The 19,969-nt window shown below is 36.6% G+C and overlaps 1 protein-coding gene across 3 annotated transcripts in view; it reads right to left on the bottom strand.

Moving 5' to 3' along the window:
- Positions 1–252: 252 nt before the first annotated feature.
- LOC110706402 (tRNA-dihydrouridine(20) synthase [NAD(P)+]-like) overlaps positions 253–19,969 on the bottom strand; it is a 36,310-nt gene continuing 16,593 nt past the window's right edge. Inside the window, exons 9-12 of one of the 3 annotated variants that reach the window (XR_002508338.1) lie at positions 2,206–2,295; positions 1,686–1,824; positions 1,427–1,537; positions 253–449 (exon numbers count right to left, since the gene is read on the bottom strand). Coding sequence is in view for 1 of the 3 variants with exons in the window: in XM_021884327.1 (XP_021740019.1) it covers positions 2,244–2,295 (52 nt within the window). In the remaining 2 variants the exon portion in view is untranslated. The remainder of the gene's footprint in view (positions 450–1,426; positions 1,538–1,685; positions 1,825–2,205; positions 2,296–19,969) is intronic. The other 2 variants (XR_002508339.1, XM_021884327.1) reach the window with 2 other exon arrangements.

Here is a 19,969-nt window from a genome sequence, read left to right as displayed (position 1 = left end):
CATAAACAGGTCAGGACCCCCCAACCTGAACCCGACCTGTTTACAGGTCAGAAAATTCAACCCGAACCCGACCTGATTTTAAGCTGGTTGACCTGAACCCGACCCGTCTTAACCTGTTTTTTTATTTTAAAAAAAATTGATTAACCTTGTTATTTTTTTTAACCTGTAATCTTTTTAACTAATCTTGTAATTTTTAAAAATAAAAATATAATTATTTTTCAAAAATTAACCAGAAATATTGAACAACAAAAAAAAATGTAAAATGCAAATTCAAAGCCACTTGCTGCATAGTTTATAGTACAATTATACAACACTAAAAAGTTCCAAGAGTTCCAAAATACATATAACAGAAATTCAATATTTGCCAATTAGTAACTTCATCATCTGATTCTTCATAACCAGCAAGTTCAACGGGTAAAGGAGGAAGAGGACAATCAAGTATCAACCATCTGTTAATTAAGAATAAATTAGTTAATTAGATAAATAATTAGGCTAACTTTATCAAAATACTAAATGCCAAATGCAGACTTAGCACAAAATCACTTATCTCACTCATAAACTCATAAAAAAACAGTTGTAAAAACAAGTAATCTCACTCATAATCAGATGGTGAAAAAACCGCATGCACAAAACGCACTCATAACAAACGAGCTTAAATCAGAAAAAAGTAAATCGAAGAAATTAAATCGCAAACAAGTAAACACATAAAAACAAACTAATGTTGAGATGAAATTGAAGAACTAAGATAAAATGCATAAAAAAACAGAACAATTAAGTAAAGAGAATTAATTAGCAAGCAAATTACCTTTGATAATGTTGAGATGAAGATTCACAAGCTTTAATAAACAATTTTCATGGAAAAAATATGAAAACAAGAGAGAAGAGAGATGAAAGAGAGAGAGAGGAGAGAGAATGAGTGAAAGAGGGGAATTGGGGAAGCGGCGTGAATAAAGAACAAAGCTTAGGGTTTTTCATTTTTGTGGTTAGATATTTGGGCTTAGCCCATATTTAAAAGTTAGGGTGAAAATAACTAAAATTAGGGCTGGTAAACAGGTTTAGGTGGGTTAGGTTCGGGTTGACCCGACCTGAAACCAACCCAATTAATTAAATGGGTTTAAGCGGGTTGGTTTCGGGTTGGGATTTCCAACCTGCACCCGACCCATTTAACTTCAGGTTGACCCAATTACATAAACGGGTTGAAAATCTCTTTCAAAACCCATTTATTTCGGGTTGAGTTCGGGTCGGGTTATCGGGTTGGGTCAGCTTTTGCCAGCCCTATTCATGAATGATACCATCTTCTCACTTATCCACAATTTCAATGGGAAAGTTATCACTACAAAGAATGTGGAATATCATCTCCACGGCGAGTTGTACACAGGTCAAAAGCATATCACCACAAAGAATATCAATAGTAAGAGTTCATCACTTGTTCAATCATAAAACACTCTTCACCACAATCAATCGCTGTAGACAACTGCAGTGACGTAGAAATGCTCAATTTTCATGAAGGCGCTTTACGGTTCAGCAGTAGTCAGATCTGTTCAGTATACATTGGTTTTAATCCACAAAATCTACTATGATTAGGGCAAAACAGTCTTAATCAGCATAAATTTATACATGTAAGGTGTAGTTTTTTAATTTTTTTTTTTAATAAAAAAAAGTAAACCAACTTGTACCAATCGTACCTTGTCCACAAACACGTTTTGGTTAAACTCATTCACTTATCAGATGCAAGTTGCAAGTCTATATATGTGCTTAATCAGGAGAAAGGACCCTGACATGCATCCTAATCTTCAAATTAGATGAGAATTTGTAGGAATGGATCTGTGAAATAAATAATTATCACAACACGTGAGCCATAATAAAATGAGTCTTTTTCTCTTAAATTTTCTGAGAAAGAAATTATTTTTACAAACAGAAGCTTTGTCGATCAACAAAATTTCATGAATAGCTTTACATCACAATTCAAATTATGGCAGACAATGAATGATGATGGGAAGAATATGTGTGTTCAAATGGTGTCTTAGCAGCTCTCCAATCATGTCTCCAAACAGAGATATTGGAGAGCTAACTCTACTCCAACACGAGAGCATAAGAGCTCTCCAAGCAGAGCCCAGAGTCATATACCAATGTACTTGTACATTATCAAAAGCAGTATATAGCTAATAACTAACAAATTTAAATTTCTTGGGAACAAAAACTCACTTGTGTTTCATTTTACATAGCCTTAAAGCCCTTATGCATCATCTGTTTTCGTTGACAAACTGGAAATATTCCTCTTCCCCATAAAGTTTCCTGAAATGATTGATAAACATATAAATGTCACTTAACTTGCATTCCTCTCAAACAGAGAATACAATATCGACAATCGGACAAACAAAGAAAAGTAGTCTATTGAGACTTGGAACAGGTCTTAGTTTGGGAACCCAAAAGAGGAAGAGACGAACTAGCAACATGGAATCAAGTCAGTTAAAAATGAAATAGCTGGTCATTTTAAATCTCATAATCCACATATATCTGAATGCATTGCAGATATTGACAAGAAATACATGTTGTCGAATACAACCTCCTCTAGTTCTATCAGGTCATATATGTTTTGTTGCTCAGTACACAGTCTAGTTTAAGATATATCACCAACAATGATGAGAAAAATATAGGCACGATTTTTATTTTAGCAAAAGCAGAACAGCAGCAACAGTAAATATGATGAAAGCAGGATCATTTCATCGAGCATTTTTTGTGTAAATTTCTGAATGACTGGTACAACGATTTTTGCACCTTATATATGACAGCCCTACTTAACAACCCTAGTGACTTACCACTAGCAATCTTACAGCTCATACAATAACCGACAAAAGAAAGAAAGCTGCACAGCAGCACTAGGACACTAGCACACAAGCAACAAAAAGGAAATATTCCTACTCTCTATTTCATCAATCCCCCTCAAGCCGAGAGTGAAGACTGAGACTTGAACTCCAAGCTTGTTCATTTGTTGATTCATTTGTTCTACTGAGAGAACCTTAGTAAACATGTCTCCAAGTTGTTGAGAGCTGTGTACGTAGGTAGGAGAAATGATCCCTTCACTTGACTTATCTCGAATGAAATGACAGTCAATGTCAACATGCTTTGTTTTCTCATCTTGAATGAAATGACAGTCAATGTCAACATGCTTTGTTTTCTCATGATGTAGTGGATTTGCAGCAATGGCTAATGCAGCCTGATTATCACATAATATAGGTGTTGTGCCTAGCTTTGTCATTCCCAGATCCTTTAGTAGTTCCTAGAGCCACAATACCTCACACACTCTCAATGCCATTGATTTATATTATGCTTTTGCAGTGCTTCTTGCAACCACATATTGTCTCTTTGATTTCCAAGCGACAGGAGATTGCAAAGATGTAGATCTTCTGGTGCTTTGACACCCCGTCAGTCACTGTCACAAACTCACAATAGCACACTGATAGTAAATGTCAGTTGGCTTGACCAAATTTGCTAAGCACATGAACAGTAAAATAGTGAGATAGACGAGTTTGCCTACTAGCTTCTGGTATGGTTCTAGGTCAACCATGACATTTCCACCTTGAGCTGTCAACTTTAGGTGTGGATCCATATGAAGCTTGAAAGATCTCATATACATCATGTCATATTCTTCCACTATATCTATGATGTACTATCTCTGGGACATAAACAGGCTTTGTTCACTTCTGTCTACTTCAATTCCAAGAAAATATCTCAATTCACCCATGTCTTTAATGTGAAACCGGGAGATGCAAGAAATAGTTTTTCTTCATTGATTTATTTCATGTCATTTCCAGCAACAATCAAGTTAGCAACATACACTAAGATGACTGTTAAACTTCTTCAGAAACAAGGAGTAATCAGATTTTGACTGGAAGAACATATGGGAGCTTGCTTGAGCCCATACAGTGATTTCTTTGGTTTACACACTTTGTTGGTTTTAAAGTTAGTTTGCTCCCCCTCTCTTTGAACACTAACCCTGCTTCCAATTCCTGTATACCCTTGTGGGAGTTTCATGCACACATCTTCTTGCAATTCACAATGCAAAAAAGCATTTTTAACATTCATTTGACGCACAATCCAGCCTTCTAGAGCAACAACAACAAGTAAGGACCTTACAATGGTCATTTTTTGCAATTTGAGCAAAGGTTTGGTCATAGTCAACACCATACACTTGCTTGTTCCCTAGAATGACAAGGCTTGTATTTGGTTTTGTATAACCATTTACAACCTATTGCCTTCTTTCCTTGAGAAAGGTAAGCTATTTCCCAAGTATTATTGTTTTTTTCAGCTTTCCATTCCTCATTCATTGCATCAACCCACTCTTGTTTCTTTACAGCTTGTTTAAAGGATTTAGGCTTGTGACTTCAAACATCAAAATAGAAAATGAATTGCTGGTTGGGACAGAAGCAATGGTTTTTATCTTTTCCGGACAGTCTTAACAAAAAGATTGGATGCGATATTCCCTATCACATAGTCTTTGTGCCATTTGGGTGGCACATGTGGTCTAATACTTCTTCTCTATGTTACTAGGACTCGGATGAAGTGTCAAATTAGACACGGGTTTCCAAGCATCAGACTCGTCCATTTTCTTGGAAAAATTTGTGTTTTTAGTTAAAAATGAAGTGTCCAAGTGTCGATGTCGGTGTCCGACAAGTGTCATGTCGACACGGACACGTGAGGTAAATGAAAGAGTCCGAGTAACATAGCTTCTTTTCATTCCTTCTCCATTAACATTCTAATCATGATCAAGTTCATCAAACAGAATGAGCAACATTTTCCGAAGTTTCATCAACAATTAACCAGCGTTGGCCCCCAAATTCATACGTAATTATGTCGTTTCGATTCATCCTTCCCCCCACCCTATTCCCAAAAAATACCTATATTTTGGAAAACGAGATTATCGGTGCTTCTTATATGCAAAAAAATGCTAAGTAGTGGATTGAGACAAATCACAAAGCCAAAGTGTTGGGGTGTGGCATGGTGCAAGGGGGCGTGTGGCATGTGCACAAGACATGTGCACCAAGAGACGAGGCATACAAACAACTAATTTTGTTGTTTGAAGGTATGCCGTCGTTGCCTTAACACATGATGATTAAGGATGAATAATATGGTTCTAGGCATTATCCATGACTCCTAAGGCCCTTTGGGAACCCAAGGAAGTACTTGGATGCATAAACTTGCCGGGATAAAAAATTTATGTATGGAAGCCAAATATGAAGGCTATAATACACGAAATCAGAGAAATTTAGAAGGTGTTTGGACTCGATGTCAGAAATTCACGGAATTGTACGGGATGCATCCCGAGGTCATATGATGTTGTTTGGACTCATATACGATCATAAGTCGGCTACTAAAGGCCCAGTGGAAGCTTATAGCCAATAGAAGAGGCGTGTATGGAAACGGGAAAATTGGAAGCTTAATAGAAAATCGGACAGTTCCACCCACCCAATTAGACTTCCAGAGGGTATTACAGTCTATAGGTAGCTTCTCAGCAATTTTTGTTTCCAGTAAAAACGAATCAAAAATTGGAAAAATTCAAGGCTATAATACACGTTTTTTGGCTAATTTTGAAGGTTTCTGGACCCGGTGTCGAAAGGTCTGTAAATATAATGTCGTTTGGAACCATATATGATCATTATATGTTGTCTTAAATGTCCGTGGTAGCCTCGAGTTTATGATTTTAGTGCAAGTTCTAAATGGGTAAATTGATAGTTTGAAGGCATATTGGATGGTTTGACCCACCAAAATGGACTTCCGGGGTGTATTAGGCTCCATGGGAAGCATCTCGGCAATTAATGTTTCTAGGTCTAAAAAAAGTGAAAAATTTTCCAAAATTGAAGGCTATAATACACGGTTTCGGATAAGTTTTTGAAATTTTTTCAAAAAATAACCCGAATGCGTGGGTTGACTCCTGGGGTCATATAAGGAGCTTTGAAACTGTAACACACCTATAAAGATGTCTGTGAAGTACAAGAACGAATATGTTTCTATTTTGAAATTCACGAAATTTTGAAATATATTGATGTCATAAAGTGTATTGAAGTGATGTGACTTGACAATAATGATGTCATAAGAATATAATAATAGCGTATAAGTATAATGATGTCTTATTAAGTAATCATATTTATAATGATGTGATGTGATAATATGACATGACAATAGCGATGTCTTAAGAGTATAATAATCTCATATAGGAAAATGGCGTTTCTTTATATGCCCTATATTTTGGAAAACAAGGTTAGCGGTTCTTCTTATATACTAAAAAATGCTAAGTAGTGGATTGATACAAAAGACAAAGCCAAAGTGTTGGGCTATGGATTCGTACAAGGGTGCGTGTGGCATCTGCACAAGACATGTGAGCCGAACGACAAGGTATACAAACAACTAGTTTTGTCGTTTGAGGATATGTCGTCGTTGCCTTAAGACACGGTGATTCAGGATCGATGAGATGGTTCTAAACATTATCTATGACTCTTAAAGCCCTTTAGGAACCCATGGAAGTACTTGGATGCATAATCTTGCCCGGTGAAAAAATGATGTATGAAAGCAAAATTTGAAGGCTATAATTCATGAAATCAGATCAATTTAAGAAGCGCCAGGACTCGGTGTCAAAAATTCACGGGATTTTAAGGGATGCATCCCGAGGTCATACGATGTTGTTTGGACCCATATACGACCATAAGTTGGCTACTAAAGGCCTCGTGGAAGCTTATAGCCAATAGAAGAGACGTGTACGAAAACAGGTAAATTGGATGCTTAAAGGCAAATTGGACGGTTCCACCTACCCAATTGGACTCTCGGAGGATATTAGGGTCTATAGGTAGCTTCTCGGCATTTTTGTTTCCAAGTAAAAAAGAGTCGAAAATTGGCAAAATTCAAGGCTATAATACACGCTTTTTGCTAATTTTGAAGGTTTCTGGACCCGGTGTCGAAAGGTCTCCAGATACCAGGAGATACATCCCAGGGTCATATTATGTCGTTTGGAACCATATATAATCATTATATGTTGTCTTAAATGTCCGTGGTAGCCTCGAGTTTATGATATTGGTGCAAGTTCTAAACGGGTAAATTGATAGTTTGAAGGCATATTGGATGGTTTTACCCACCCAAATGGACTTCCGGGATGTATTAGGGTCCATGGGAAGCATCTCGACAATTTATGTTTCCGGGTCTAAAAAAAAGTGATAAATTGTCCAAAATTGAAGGCTAATACACGATTTCGGATAAGATTTTGAAATAATATTTTCAAAAAATAATCCGAATGCGTGGGGTGACTCCTGGGGTCATATACGGAGCTTTGAAACTGTAACACACCTATAAAGATGTCTGTGAAGTACAAGAATGAATATGTTTCTATTTTGAAATTCATGAAATTTTGAAATATAATAATGCCATAAAGTGTATTGAAGTGATGTGACTTGACAATAATGATGTCATATGAATATATTAATGGCGTATAAGTATAATGATGTCATATTAAGTAATTATATTTATAATGATGTGATGTGATAATATGACATGACAATAGCGATGTCTTAAGAAGTTAAGAGTATAATAATCTCATATAGAAAAATGGCGTTTCTTATATGCCTTATATTTTGGAAAACAAGGTTAGCGGTGCTTCTTATATGCTAAAACATGCTAAGTAATGGATTGATACAAATGACAAAGCTAAAGTGTTGGGCTATGGGTTCGTACAAGGGTGCGTGTGGCATCTGCACAAGACATGTGAATCGAAGGACAAGGTATACAAACAACTAGTTTTGTCATTCGAGGATATGCCGTCGTTGCCTTAAGTCACGATGATTAAGGATGGATGAGATGGTTCTAAGCATTATCTATGACTCTGAAGGCCCTTAAAAACCCATGAAAGTACTTGGATGCATAATCTTACCCGGTGAAAAAATGATGTATGAATGCAAATTTTGAAGGCTATAATACATGAAATCAGAGCTATTTCAGAGGTGCCGAGACTCGGTGTCCGGAATTCACGGGATTGTACGGGATGCATCCCGAGGTCATACGATGTTGTTTGAACCCATATACGACCATAAGTCGGCTACTAAAGGCCCCGTGGAAGCTTATAGCCAATAGAAGAGACGTGTAAGGAAACGGGTAAATTGGATTCTTAAAGGCAAATTGGACGGTTCCACCCACCCAATTGGACTCCCGGAGAGTATGAGGGTCTATAGGTAGCTTCTCGGCAATTTTTGTTTCCAAGTAAAAAAGAGTCGAAAATTGGCAAAATTCAAGGCTATAATACACGCTTTTTGGCTAATTTCGAAGGTTTCTGGACCCGGTGTCGAAAGGTCTCAAAAAACACGAGATACATCCTAGGGTCATATAATGTCGTTTAGAACCATAAATGATCATAATATGTTGTCTTAAATGTCTGTTGTAACCTCGAGTTTATGATATTGGTGCAAGTTCTAAACGGGTAAATTGATAGTTTAAAGGCATATTGGATGGTTTTACCTACCCAAATGGACTTCCGGGGTGTATTAGGGTCCATGGGAAGCATCTCGGCGATTTATGTTTCGGGTCTAAAAAAGGTGAAAAATTGTCCTAAATTGAAGGCTATAATACATGATTTCGGGTAAGTTTTTAAAATATTTTCAAAAAATAATCCGAATGCGTGGGGTGACTCCTGGGGTCATATACGGAGCTTTGAAACTGTAACACACCTATAAAGATGTCTGTGAAGTACAAGAATGAATATGTTTCTATTTTGAAATTCATGAAATTTTGAAATATAATAATGCCATAAAGTGTATTGAAGTGATGTGACTTGACAATAATGATGTCATATGAATATATTAATGGCGTATAAGTATAATGATGTCATATTTAGTAATTATATTTATAATGATGTGATGTGATAATATGACATGACAATAGCGATGTCTTAAGAAGTTAAGAGTATAATAATCTCATATAGAAAAATGGCGTTTCTTATATGCCTTATATTTTGGAAAACAAGGTTAGCGGTGCTTCTTATATGCTAAAACATGCTAAGTAATGGATTGATACAAATGACAAAGCTAAAGTGTTGGGCTATGGGTTCGTACAAGGGTGCGTGTGGCATCTGCACAAGACATGTGAATCGAAGGACAAGGTATACAAACAACTAGTTTTGTCGTTTGAGGATATGGCGTCGTTGCCTTAAGACACGATGATTAAGGATGGATGAGTTGGTTCTAAGTATGATCTATGACTCTGAAGGCCCTTTAGAAACCCATGAAAGTACTTGGATGCATAATCTTACCCGGTAAAAAATGATGTATGAATGCAAATTTTGAAGGCTATAATACATGAAATCGGAGCTATTTAAGAAGTGCCGGGACTCGGTGTTGGAAATTCACGGGATTGTACGGGATGCATCCCGAGGTCATACGATGTTGATTGGACCCATATACGACCATAAGTCGGCTACTAAAGGCCCCGTGGAATCTTATAGCCAATAGAAGAGACGTGTAAGGAAATAGGTAAATTGGATGCTTAAAGGCAAATTGGACGGTTCCACCCACTCAATTGGACTCCCGGAGAGTATTAGGGTCTATAGGTAGCTTCTCGGCAATTTTTGTTTCCAAGTAAAAAAGAATCGAAAATTGGCAAAATTCAAGGCTATAATACACGCTATTTGGCTAATTTCGAAGGTTTCTTGACCCGGTGTCGAAAGGTCTCGAAAAACAGGAGATACATCCTAGGGTCATATAATGTCGTTTGGAACCATAAATGATCATAATATGTTGTCTTAAATGTCTGTTGTAACCTCGAGTTTATGATATTGGTGCAAGTTCTAAACGGGTAAATTGATAGTTTAAAGGCATATTGGATGGTTTTACCTACCCAAATGGACTTCCGGGGTGTATTAGGGTCCATGGGAAGCATCTCGGCGATTTATGTTTCGGGTCTAAAAAAGGTGAAAAATTGTCCTAAATTGAAGGCTATAATACATGATTTCGGGTAAGTTTTTAAAATATTTTCAAAAAATAATCCGAATGCGTGGGGTGACTCCTGGGGTCATATACGGAGCTTTGAAACTGTAACACACCTATAAAGATGTCTGTGAAGTACAAGAATGAATATGTTTCTATTTTGAAATTCATGAAATTTTGAAATATAATAATGCCATAAAGTGTATTGAAGTGATGTGACTTGACAATAATGATGTCATATGAATATAATAATGGCGTATAAGTATAATGATGTCATATTAAGTAATTATATTTATAATGATGTGATGTGATAATATGACATGACAATAGCGATGTCTTAAGAAGTTAAGAGTATAATAATCTCATATAGAAAAATGGCGTTTCTTATATGCTTTATATTTTGGAAAACAAGGTTGGCGGTACTTCTTATATGCTAAAAAATGCTAAGTAATGGATTGATACAAATGACAAAGCTAAAGTGTTGGGCTATGGGTTCGTACAAGGGTGCGTGTGGCATCTGCACAAGACATGTGAATCGAAGGACAAGGTATACAAACAACTAGTTTTGTCGTTTGAGGATATGGCGTCGTTGCCTTAAGACACGATGATTAAGGATGGATGAGATGGTTCTAAGCATTATCTATGACTCTGAAAGCCCTTTAGAAACCCATGAGAGTACTTGGATGGATAATCTTACCCGGTGAAAAAATGATGTATGAATGCAAATTTTGAAGGCTATAATACATGAAATCGGAGCTATTTAAGAGGTGTCGGGACTCGAGGTCGGGATTTCACGGGATTTGTACGGGATGCATCCCGAGGTCATACGATGTTGATTGGACCCATATACGACCATAAGTCGGCTACTAAAGGCCCCGTGGTAGCTTCTCGGCAATTTTTGTTGTAAAAAAGAGTCGAAAATTGGCAACATTCAAGGCTATAGTACACGCTTTTTGGCTAATTTCGAAGGTTTATGGACCCGGTGTCGAAAGGTCTAAAAAAACAAGAGATACATCCCATGGTCATATAATGTCGTTTGGAACCATAAATGATCATAATAGGTTGTCTTAAATGTCCGTGGTAACCTCGAGTTTATGATATTGGTGCCTATGTTACATGGACTCGGGTACGTGTGTCAGACTTGGACACGTGTCCAAGTGTCCGATTCGTCAATTTCCAAAATTTTAGGACACGGGGACTCTGTCCTATATTTGGACACGGGTGCGGAGACACGACACTTTTATTTTTTGCAAAAAAAAATTATACATTACAAAATATTTTAATACTCTTAAATTTTTAAAATTAAATTTTATATCATATACTTGTAATATAAATTATATGAGTACTATTTCTTGTTATAAATATTCTAGTACTTTCTCTAAAATGAATTGTTTACCGTTTTCAAAAAATAAAATAAATAAAAGAATTTTTTACTGTTGTAAATTGTTTACTGTTGTAAATATGGGGTAATGTATCACAAAAAAGTAATTTTGGTTAAAGTTAGTAGTCAAAAAGTCAAAAGCAAAATAAGTCGTATCCCATTACCCTACCCCCCACCTTTCTGACAGCCCCACTCATTTCCTCTTCCTGCCTTTCTCTCTCTCCTCCCCCTCTTTGCTTTTCACTCTCTGGTTCCAATGGAGTCGAAGAAGATTTCGCACACAGCCCTTGCCCTGAAGTATCCGAGTGCAAATAGCCGAATTTGACACGAATTCCGTGTCCGCGTCGTGTCATGTCGACACGGACACTTGGATTTTAGCTGAGTCCGATGAACATAGGTGCAAGTTCTAAACGGGTAAATTGATAGTTAGAAGGCATATTGGATGGTTTTACCTACCCAAATGCACTTCCGGAGTGTATTAGGGTCCATGGGAAGCATCTCGGCAATTTATGTTTCCGGGTCTAAAAAAGTGAAAAATTATCCAAAATTGAAGGCTATAATACACGATTTCGGATAAGTTTTTGAATTTTTTTCAAAAAATAACCCGAATGCGTGGGCTAACTCCTGGGGTCATATAAGGAGCTTTGAAACTGTAACACACCTATAAAGATGTCTGTGAAGTACAAGAATGAATATGTTTCTATTTTGAAATTCACGAAATTTTAAAATATATTGATGTCACAAAGTGTATTGAAGTGACGTGACTTGACAATAATGATGTCATATGAATATAATAATGGCGTATAAGTATAATGATGTCATATTAAGTAATCATATTTATAATGATGTGATGTGATAATATGACGTGACAATAGCGAGGTCTTAAGAGTATAATAATCTCATATAGGAAAATGGCGTTTCTTTATATGCCTTATATTTTGGAAAACAAGGTTAGCGATGCTTCTTATATGCTAAAAAATGCTAAGTAATGGATTGATACAAATGACAAAGCTAAAGTGTTGGGCTATGGGTTCGTACAAGGGTGCATGTGGCATCTACACAAGACATTTGAATCGAAGGACAAGGTATACAAACAACTAGTTTTGTCGTTTGAGGATATGCCGTCGTTGCCTTAAGACACGATGATTAAGGATGGATGAGATGGTTCTAAGCATTATCTATGACTCTGAAGGCCCTTTAGAAACCCATGAAAGTACTTGGATGCATAATCTTATCTGGTGAAAAAATGATGTATGAATGCAAATATTGAAGGCTATAATACATAAAATCAGAGCTATTTAAGAGGTGCCGGGACTCGGTGTCGGGAATTCACGGGATTGTACGGGATGCATCCCGAGGTCATACAATGTTGATTGGACCCATATACGACCATAAGTCGGCTACTAAAGACCCCGTGGAAGCTTATAGCGAATAGAAGAGAACTGTAAGGAAACGGGTAAATTGGATGCTTAAAGGCAAATTGGACGGTTCCACCCACCCAATTGGACTCCCGGAGAGTATTAGGGTCTATAGGTAGCTTCTTGGAAATTTTTGTTTCCAAGTAAAAAAGAGTCTAATATTCGAAAAATTCAAGGCTATAATACACGCTTTTTGACTAATTTTGAAGGTTTCTGGATCCGGTGTCGAAAAGTCTCAAAAACCAGGAGATACATCCCAAGGTCATATAATGTCGTTTGGAACCATATATGATCATTATATGTTGTCATAAATGTCCGTGGTAACCTCGAGTTTATGATATTGGTGCAAGTTCTAAACGGGTAAATTGATAGTTTGAAGGCATATTGGATGGTTTTACCCACCCAAATGGACTTCCGAGGTGTATTACGGTCCATGGGAAGCACCTCGGCAATTTATGTTTCCGGGTCTAAAAAAATGAAAAATTGTCCAAAATTGAAGGCTATAATACACAATTTCGGGTAAGTTTTTGAAATATTTTCAAAAAATAACCCGAATGCGTGGGGTGACTCCCGGGGGCATATAAGGAGCTTTGAAACTGTAACACACCTATAAAGATGTCTGTGAAGTACAAGAATGAATATGTTTCTATTTTGAAATTCATGAAATTTTGAAATATAATAATGCAATAAAGTGTATTGAAGTGATGTGACTTGACAATAATTATGTCATATGAATATAATAATGGCGTATAAGTATAATGATGTTATATTAAGTAATTATATTTATAATGATGTGATGTGATAATATGACATGACAATAGCGATGTCTTAAGTGTATAATAATCTCATATAGAAAAATGGCGTTTCTTATATGCCTTATATTTTGGAAAACAAGGTTAGCGGCGCTTCTTATATGCTAAAAAATGGATTGATACAAATGACAAAGCTAAAGTTTTGGGCTATGGGTTCGTACAAGGGTGCGTGTGGCTTCTGCACAAGACATGTGAATCGAAGGACAAGGTATACAAACAACTAGTTTTGTCGTTTGAGGATATGCCGTCGTTGTCTTAAGACACGATGATTAAGGATGGATGAAATGGTTCTAAGCATTATCTATGACTCTGAAGGCCCTATAGAAACCCATGAAAGTGCTTGGATGCATAATCTTACCTGGTGAAAAAATGATGTATGAATGCAAATTTGAAGGCTATAATACATGAAATCGGAGCTATTTAAGAGGTGCCGGGACTCGGTGTCGGGAATTCACGGGTTTGAACGGAATGCATCCCGAGGTCATACGATGTTGATTGGACCCATATATGACCATAAGTCGGCTACTAAAGGCCCCGTGGAAGCTTATAGCCAATAGAAGAGACGTGTAAGGAAACGGGTAAATTGGATGCTTAAAGGCAAATTGGACGGTTCCACACACCCAATTGGACTTCCTGAGAGTATTAGGGTCTATAGGTAGCTTCTCGGCAATTTTTGTTTAAGTAAAAAAGAGTCGAAAATTGGCGAAATTCAAGGCTATAATACACGCTTTTTGGCTAATTTCGAAGGTTTCCGGACCCGGTGTCGAAAAGTCTTAAAAAACAGGAGATACATCCCAAGATCATATAATGTCGTTTGGAACCATATATGATCATTATATGTTGTCTTAAATGTCCGTGGTAACCTCGAGTTTATGATATTGGTGCAAGTTCTAAACGAGTAAATTGATAGTTTGAAGGCATATTGGATGGTTTTACCCACCCAAATGGACTTCCGGGGTGTATTAGGGTCTATGGGAAGCATCTCGACAATTTATGTTTCCGGTGTATAATAAAAGTGAAAAATTGTCCAAAATTTAAGGCTAGAATACACGATTTCGGATAAGTTTTTGAATTTTTTTCAAAAAATAACCCTAATGCGTGGGTTGACTCCTGGGGTCATATAAGGAGCATTGAAACTGTAACACACCTATAAAGATGTCTATGAAGTACAAGAATAAATATGTTTCTATTTTGAAATTCATGAAATTTTGAAATATAATAATGCAATAAAGTGTATTGAAGCGATGTGACTTGACAATAATGATGTCATATGAATATAATAATGGCGTATAAGTATAATGATGTCATATTAAGTAATTATATTTATAATGATGTGATGTGATAATATGACATGACAATAGCGATGTCTGAAGAGTATAATAATCTCATATAGAAAAATGGCGTTTCTTTATATGCCTTATATTTTGGAAAACAAGGTTAGCGATTCTTCTTATATGCTAAAAAATGCTAAGTAATGGATTGATACAAATGACAAAGCTAAAGTGTTGGGCTATGGGTTCGTACAAGAGTGCGTGCGGCATCTGCACAAGACATGTGAATCGAAGGACAAGGTATACAAACAACTAGTTTTGTCGTTTGAGGATATGCCGTCGTCGCCTTAAGACACGATGATTAAGGATGGATGAGATGGTTTTAAGCATTATTTATGACTCTGAAAGCCCTTTAGAAACCCATGAAAGTACTTGGATTCATAATCTTACCTAGTAAAAAAATGATGTATGAATGCAAATTTTAAAGGCTATAATACATGAAATCGGAGCTATTTAAGAAGTGCCAGGACTCGGTGTCGGGAATTCACGGGATTGTACGGGATGCATCCCGAGGTCATACGATGTTGATTGGACCCATATACGACCATAAGTCGGCTACTAAAGGTCCCGTTGAAGCTTATAGCCAATAGAAGAGACGTGTAAGGAAACGGGTAAATTGGATGCTTAAAGGCAAATTGGACGGTTCCACTCACCCAATTGGACTCTCGGCGAGTATTAGGGTCTATAGGTAGCTTCTCGGCAATTTTTGTTTCCAAGTAAAAAAAAGTCGAAAATTGGAAAAATTCAAGGCTATAATACACGCTTTTTGACTTATTTTGAAGGTTTGTGGACCTTGTGTCGAAAGGTCTCAAAAACCAGGTTATACATCCCAGTGTCATATATTATCGTTTGGAACCATATATGATCATTATATGTTGTCTTAAATGTCCGTGGTAGCCTCGAGTTTATGATTTTAGTGCAAGTTCTAAATGGGTAAATTGATAGTTTGAAGGCATATTGGATGGTTTGACCAACCAAAATGGACTTCCGGGGTGTATTAGGCTCCATGGGAAGCATCTCGGCAATTAGTGTTTCTAGGTCTAAAAAAAGTGAAAAAATTTCCAAAATTGAAGGCTATAATACACGTTTTCGGGTAAGTTTTTGAAATTTTTTCAAGAAATAACCCGAATGTGTGGGGTGACTCCAGGGGTCATATAAGGAGCTTTGAAACTGTAAGACACCTATAAAGATGTCTGTGAAGTACAAGAATGAATATTTTTCTATTTTGAAATTCACAAAATTTTGAAATATAATGATGTCATAAAGTTTATTGAATTGATGTGACTTAACAATAATGATCTCATATGAATATAATAATGGCGTATAAGTATAATGATGTCATATTAAATAATCATATTTATAATGATGTGATGTGATAATATGACATGATAATAGCGATGTCTTAAGTGTATAATAATCTCATATAGAAAAATGGCGTTTCTTATATGCCCTATACATTGGAAAACAAAGTTAGCGGTGCTTCTTATATGCTAAAAAAGGCTAAGTAGTGGATTGATACAAGTGACAAAGCTTAAGTGTTGGGCTATGGGTTCATACAAGGGTGCGTGTGGCTTCAGCACAAGACATGTACACCGAAGGACAAGGTATACAAACAACTAGTTTTGTCGTTGCCTTAAGACACGATGATTAAGGATGGATGAGATGGTTTTAAGCATTATCTATGACTCTGAAGGTCCTTTAGGAAACCATGGAAGTAATTGGATGCATAATCTTACCTCCAGACAAAATGATGTATGAAAGCAAAATTTAAAGGCTATAATACACGAAATCGGAACAATTTAAGAGGTGCCGGGACCCGGTGTCGGGAATTCATGGGATTGTACGGGATGCATCCTAAGGTCATACGATGTTGTTTGAACCCATATACGACCATAAGTCGGCTACTAAAGGCCCCGTGGAAGCTTTTAGCCAATAGAAGAGACGTGTACGAAAATGGGTAAACTGGAAGCTTAAAGGAAAATTGGACGGTTCCACCAACCCAATTGGACTCCCAAAAGGTATTAGGGCCTATAGGCATCTTCTCGGCAATTTTTGTTTTCAATTAAAAAATTGTCGAAAATTGGCAAAATTCGAGGCTTTAATACACGTTTTTTGGCTAATTTTGAAGGTTAATGGACCCGGTGTCGAAAGGTCTCGAGATACTAGGAGATACATCACAGGGTCATATAATGTCGTTTGGAACCATATATGATCATTATATGTTTTCTTAAATGTCCGTGGTAGCCTCGAGTTTATGATATTGGTGCAAGTTCTAAGCGGGTAAATTGATAGTTTGAAGGCATATTGGATGGTTTTACCCACCCAAATGGACTTGCGGGGTGTATTAGGGTCCATGGGAAGTATCTCGGCAATTTTTGTTTCCGGGTTTAAAAAAGTGAAAAATTGAACAAAATTAAAGGCTATATTATACACGATTTTGGGTAAGTATTTGAATTTTTTTTCAAAATATAACCCGAATGCGTGGGGTGACTCCTGGGTCATATAAGGAGCTTTGAAACTGTAACACACCTATAAAGATGTATGTGAAGTACAAGAATGAATATGTTTCTAATTTGAAGGCTATACACGCTTTTTGGCTACTTTCGGAGGTTTCGGGACCCGGTGTCAAAAAGTCTTGAGATACCACGAGATACATCCAGGGTCATATAATGTCGTTTGGAACCATATATAATCATTATATGTTGTCATAAATGTCCGTGGTAGCCTGGAGTTTATGAAATTGGTGTAAGTTCTAAACCGGTAAATTGATAGTTTGAAGGCATATTGGATGATTTTACCCACCTAAATGGATTTTCGCGGTGTTTTAGGGTTCATGGGAAGCATCTTGGCAATTTTTTTTTCAAGGTCTAAAAAAGTGAAAATTTGTCCAAAAATGAAGGCTGTAATACATGATTTCGGGTTAGTATTTAACATTTTTTCAAAAAATATCCTGAATGCGTTGGGTAACTCTTGGGATCATATAATGTTCTATAAAACCGTAACACACCTATAAAGATGTTTGTAAAGTAGCAAGAATGATAATGTTTCCATTTTGAAATTCATGAAATTTTAAAATATAATTATGTCATAAAAATGTATTGAATTGATGTGACTTGACAATAATGATGCTATATGAATATAATGACATCATAAAAGTATATTAAGTAATGTGACTCGACAATAATGTCATATGAATCTAATGATGGTGTATAAGTATCATGATGTCTTATTATGTAATTATATTTATACTGATGTGATGTCATGATATGACGGGACTTGACAATAGTGATTTCTTAAGAGTGTAATAATCTCATGTAAGGAAAATGGTGTTTCTCATATTCCCTATATTTTGGAAAACATGGTTAGCGGTGCTTCTTCTATGATAAAAAATGCTAAGTAGTGGAATGAGACAAGTCACAGAGCCAAAGTGTTAGGGTTTGTGATTGTGCAAGGGGGCGTGTGGCATGTGCACTAAGACATTTGCAATCAAGGATAAGGCATACAAACAACTAGTTTTGTTGTTTGATGGTATGCTGTCATTGCGTCTAAGACATGATAATTAATTATGGATGAGATGGTTCTAGGCATTTTCCATGACTCCCAAGGCCCTTCGGGAACCCATGGAAGTACTTGGATGTATAATCTTGCCTAGAGAAAAAATGATGTATGGAAGAAAAATTTGAAGACTATAATACACGAAATCGGAGCAATTTAAGAGGTTTGGGGACCCGGTGTTAGAAATTCACGGGATTGTAGGGGATGCATCCCGAGGTCATATGATGATGTTTGGACTTTGGACCCATATACGACCATAAGTCGGCTACTAAAGGCCCCGTGGAAGCTTATAGCCAATAGAAGAGGCGTCTACGAAAACGGGTAAATTGGGTGCTTAAATGCAAATTGGACGGTTACACCCACCCAATTGGACTCCCGGATGGTATTAGGGTCTATAGGTAGCTTCTCGACAATTTTTGTTTCCGAGTAAAAGAGAGTCGAAAATTGGCAAAATTCATGGCTAATTTTAAAGGTTTCTCGACCCGGTGTCGAAAGGTCTCTAAATACCAAGAGATACATCCAAGGGTCATATAATGTCGTTTGAACCATATATGATCATTATATGTTGTCATAAATGTCCGTGGTAGCCTCGAGTTTATGAAATTGGTGTAAGTTCTAAACATGTAAATTGATGAAGGCAAATTGGATGGTTTTACCCACCCAAATGGACTACCGGGGTATATTAGGGTCAATGGGAAGTATCTTGGAAATTTTTATTTCCGAGTCTAAAAAAGTGAAAAATTGTCAAAAATTAAAGGCTATAATACATGATTTCGGGTTAGTTTTTGACATTTTTTCAAAAATAACTAGAATGCGTGGGGTGACTCCCGGGGTCATATAAGGTTCTTTAAAACCGTAACACACCTATAAAGATATCTATAAAGTACCAAGAATGATTATGTTTCTATTTTGAAATTCATGAAATATAATAATGTCATAAAAGTGTATTGAAGTGATGTGACTTGACAATAATGATGTCATATAAAAATAATAATGTCGTATAAGTATAATGATGTCATATTAAGTAATCATATTTATAATGATGTGATGTGATAATATGACAGAACTTGACAATAGCGATGTCTAAGAGTATAATAATCTCATATAAGGAAAATGACGGTTCTGATATGCACTATATTTTGGAAAACGATGTTAACGGTGCTTCTTATATGGTAAAATATACTAAGGAGTGGATTGAGACAAGTCACAAAGCCATGGGCTATGGGATGGTGCAAGGGCGCGTGTGGCATGTGCACAAGACATGTGCACCGAAGGACAAGACATACAAACAACTAGTTTTGTCGTTTGAGCGTATGCCGTCGTTGCCTTAAGACAAGATGATTAAGGATGGATGAGATGGATTTATGCATTATCCATGACTCTCGAGGCCCTTTAGGAACCCATGGAAGTACTTGGTTGCATAATCTTGCTTGGTGAAAAAATGATGTATGAAAGAAAAATTTGAAGGCTATAATACATGAAATCGGAGCAATTTAAGAGGTGGCGGGACCTG

Source organism: Chenopodium quinoa, unplaced genomic scaffold (assembly GCF_001683475.1).
Source record: "Chenopodium quinoa cultivar QQ74 unplaced genomic scaffold, ASM168347v1, whole genome shotgun sequence".
NCBI lineage: Eukaryota > Viridiplantae > Streptophyta > Magnoliopsida > Caryophyllales > Amaranthaceae > Chenopodium > Chenopodium quinoa.
Note: the sequence above shows the minus strand (reverse complement) of the source record. Positions and strands in the feature narration are given on the sequence as shown.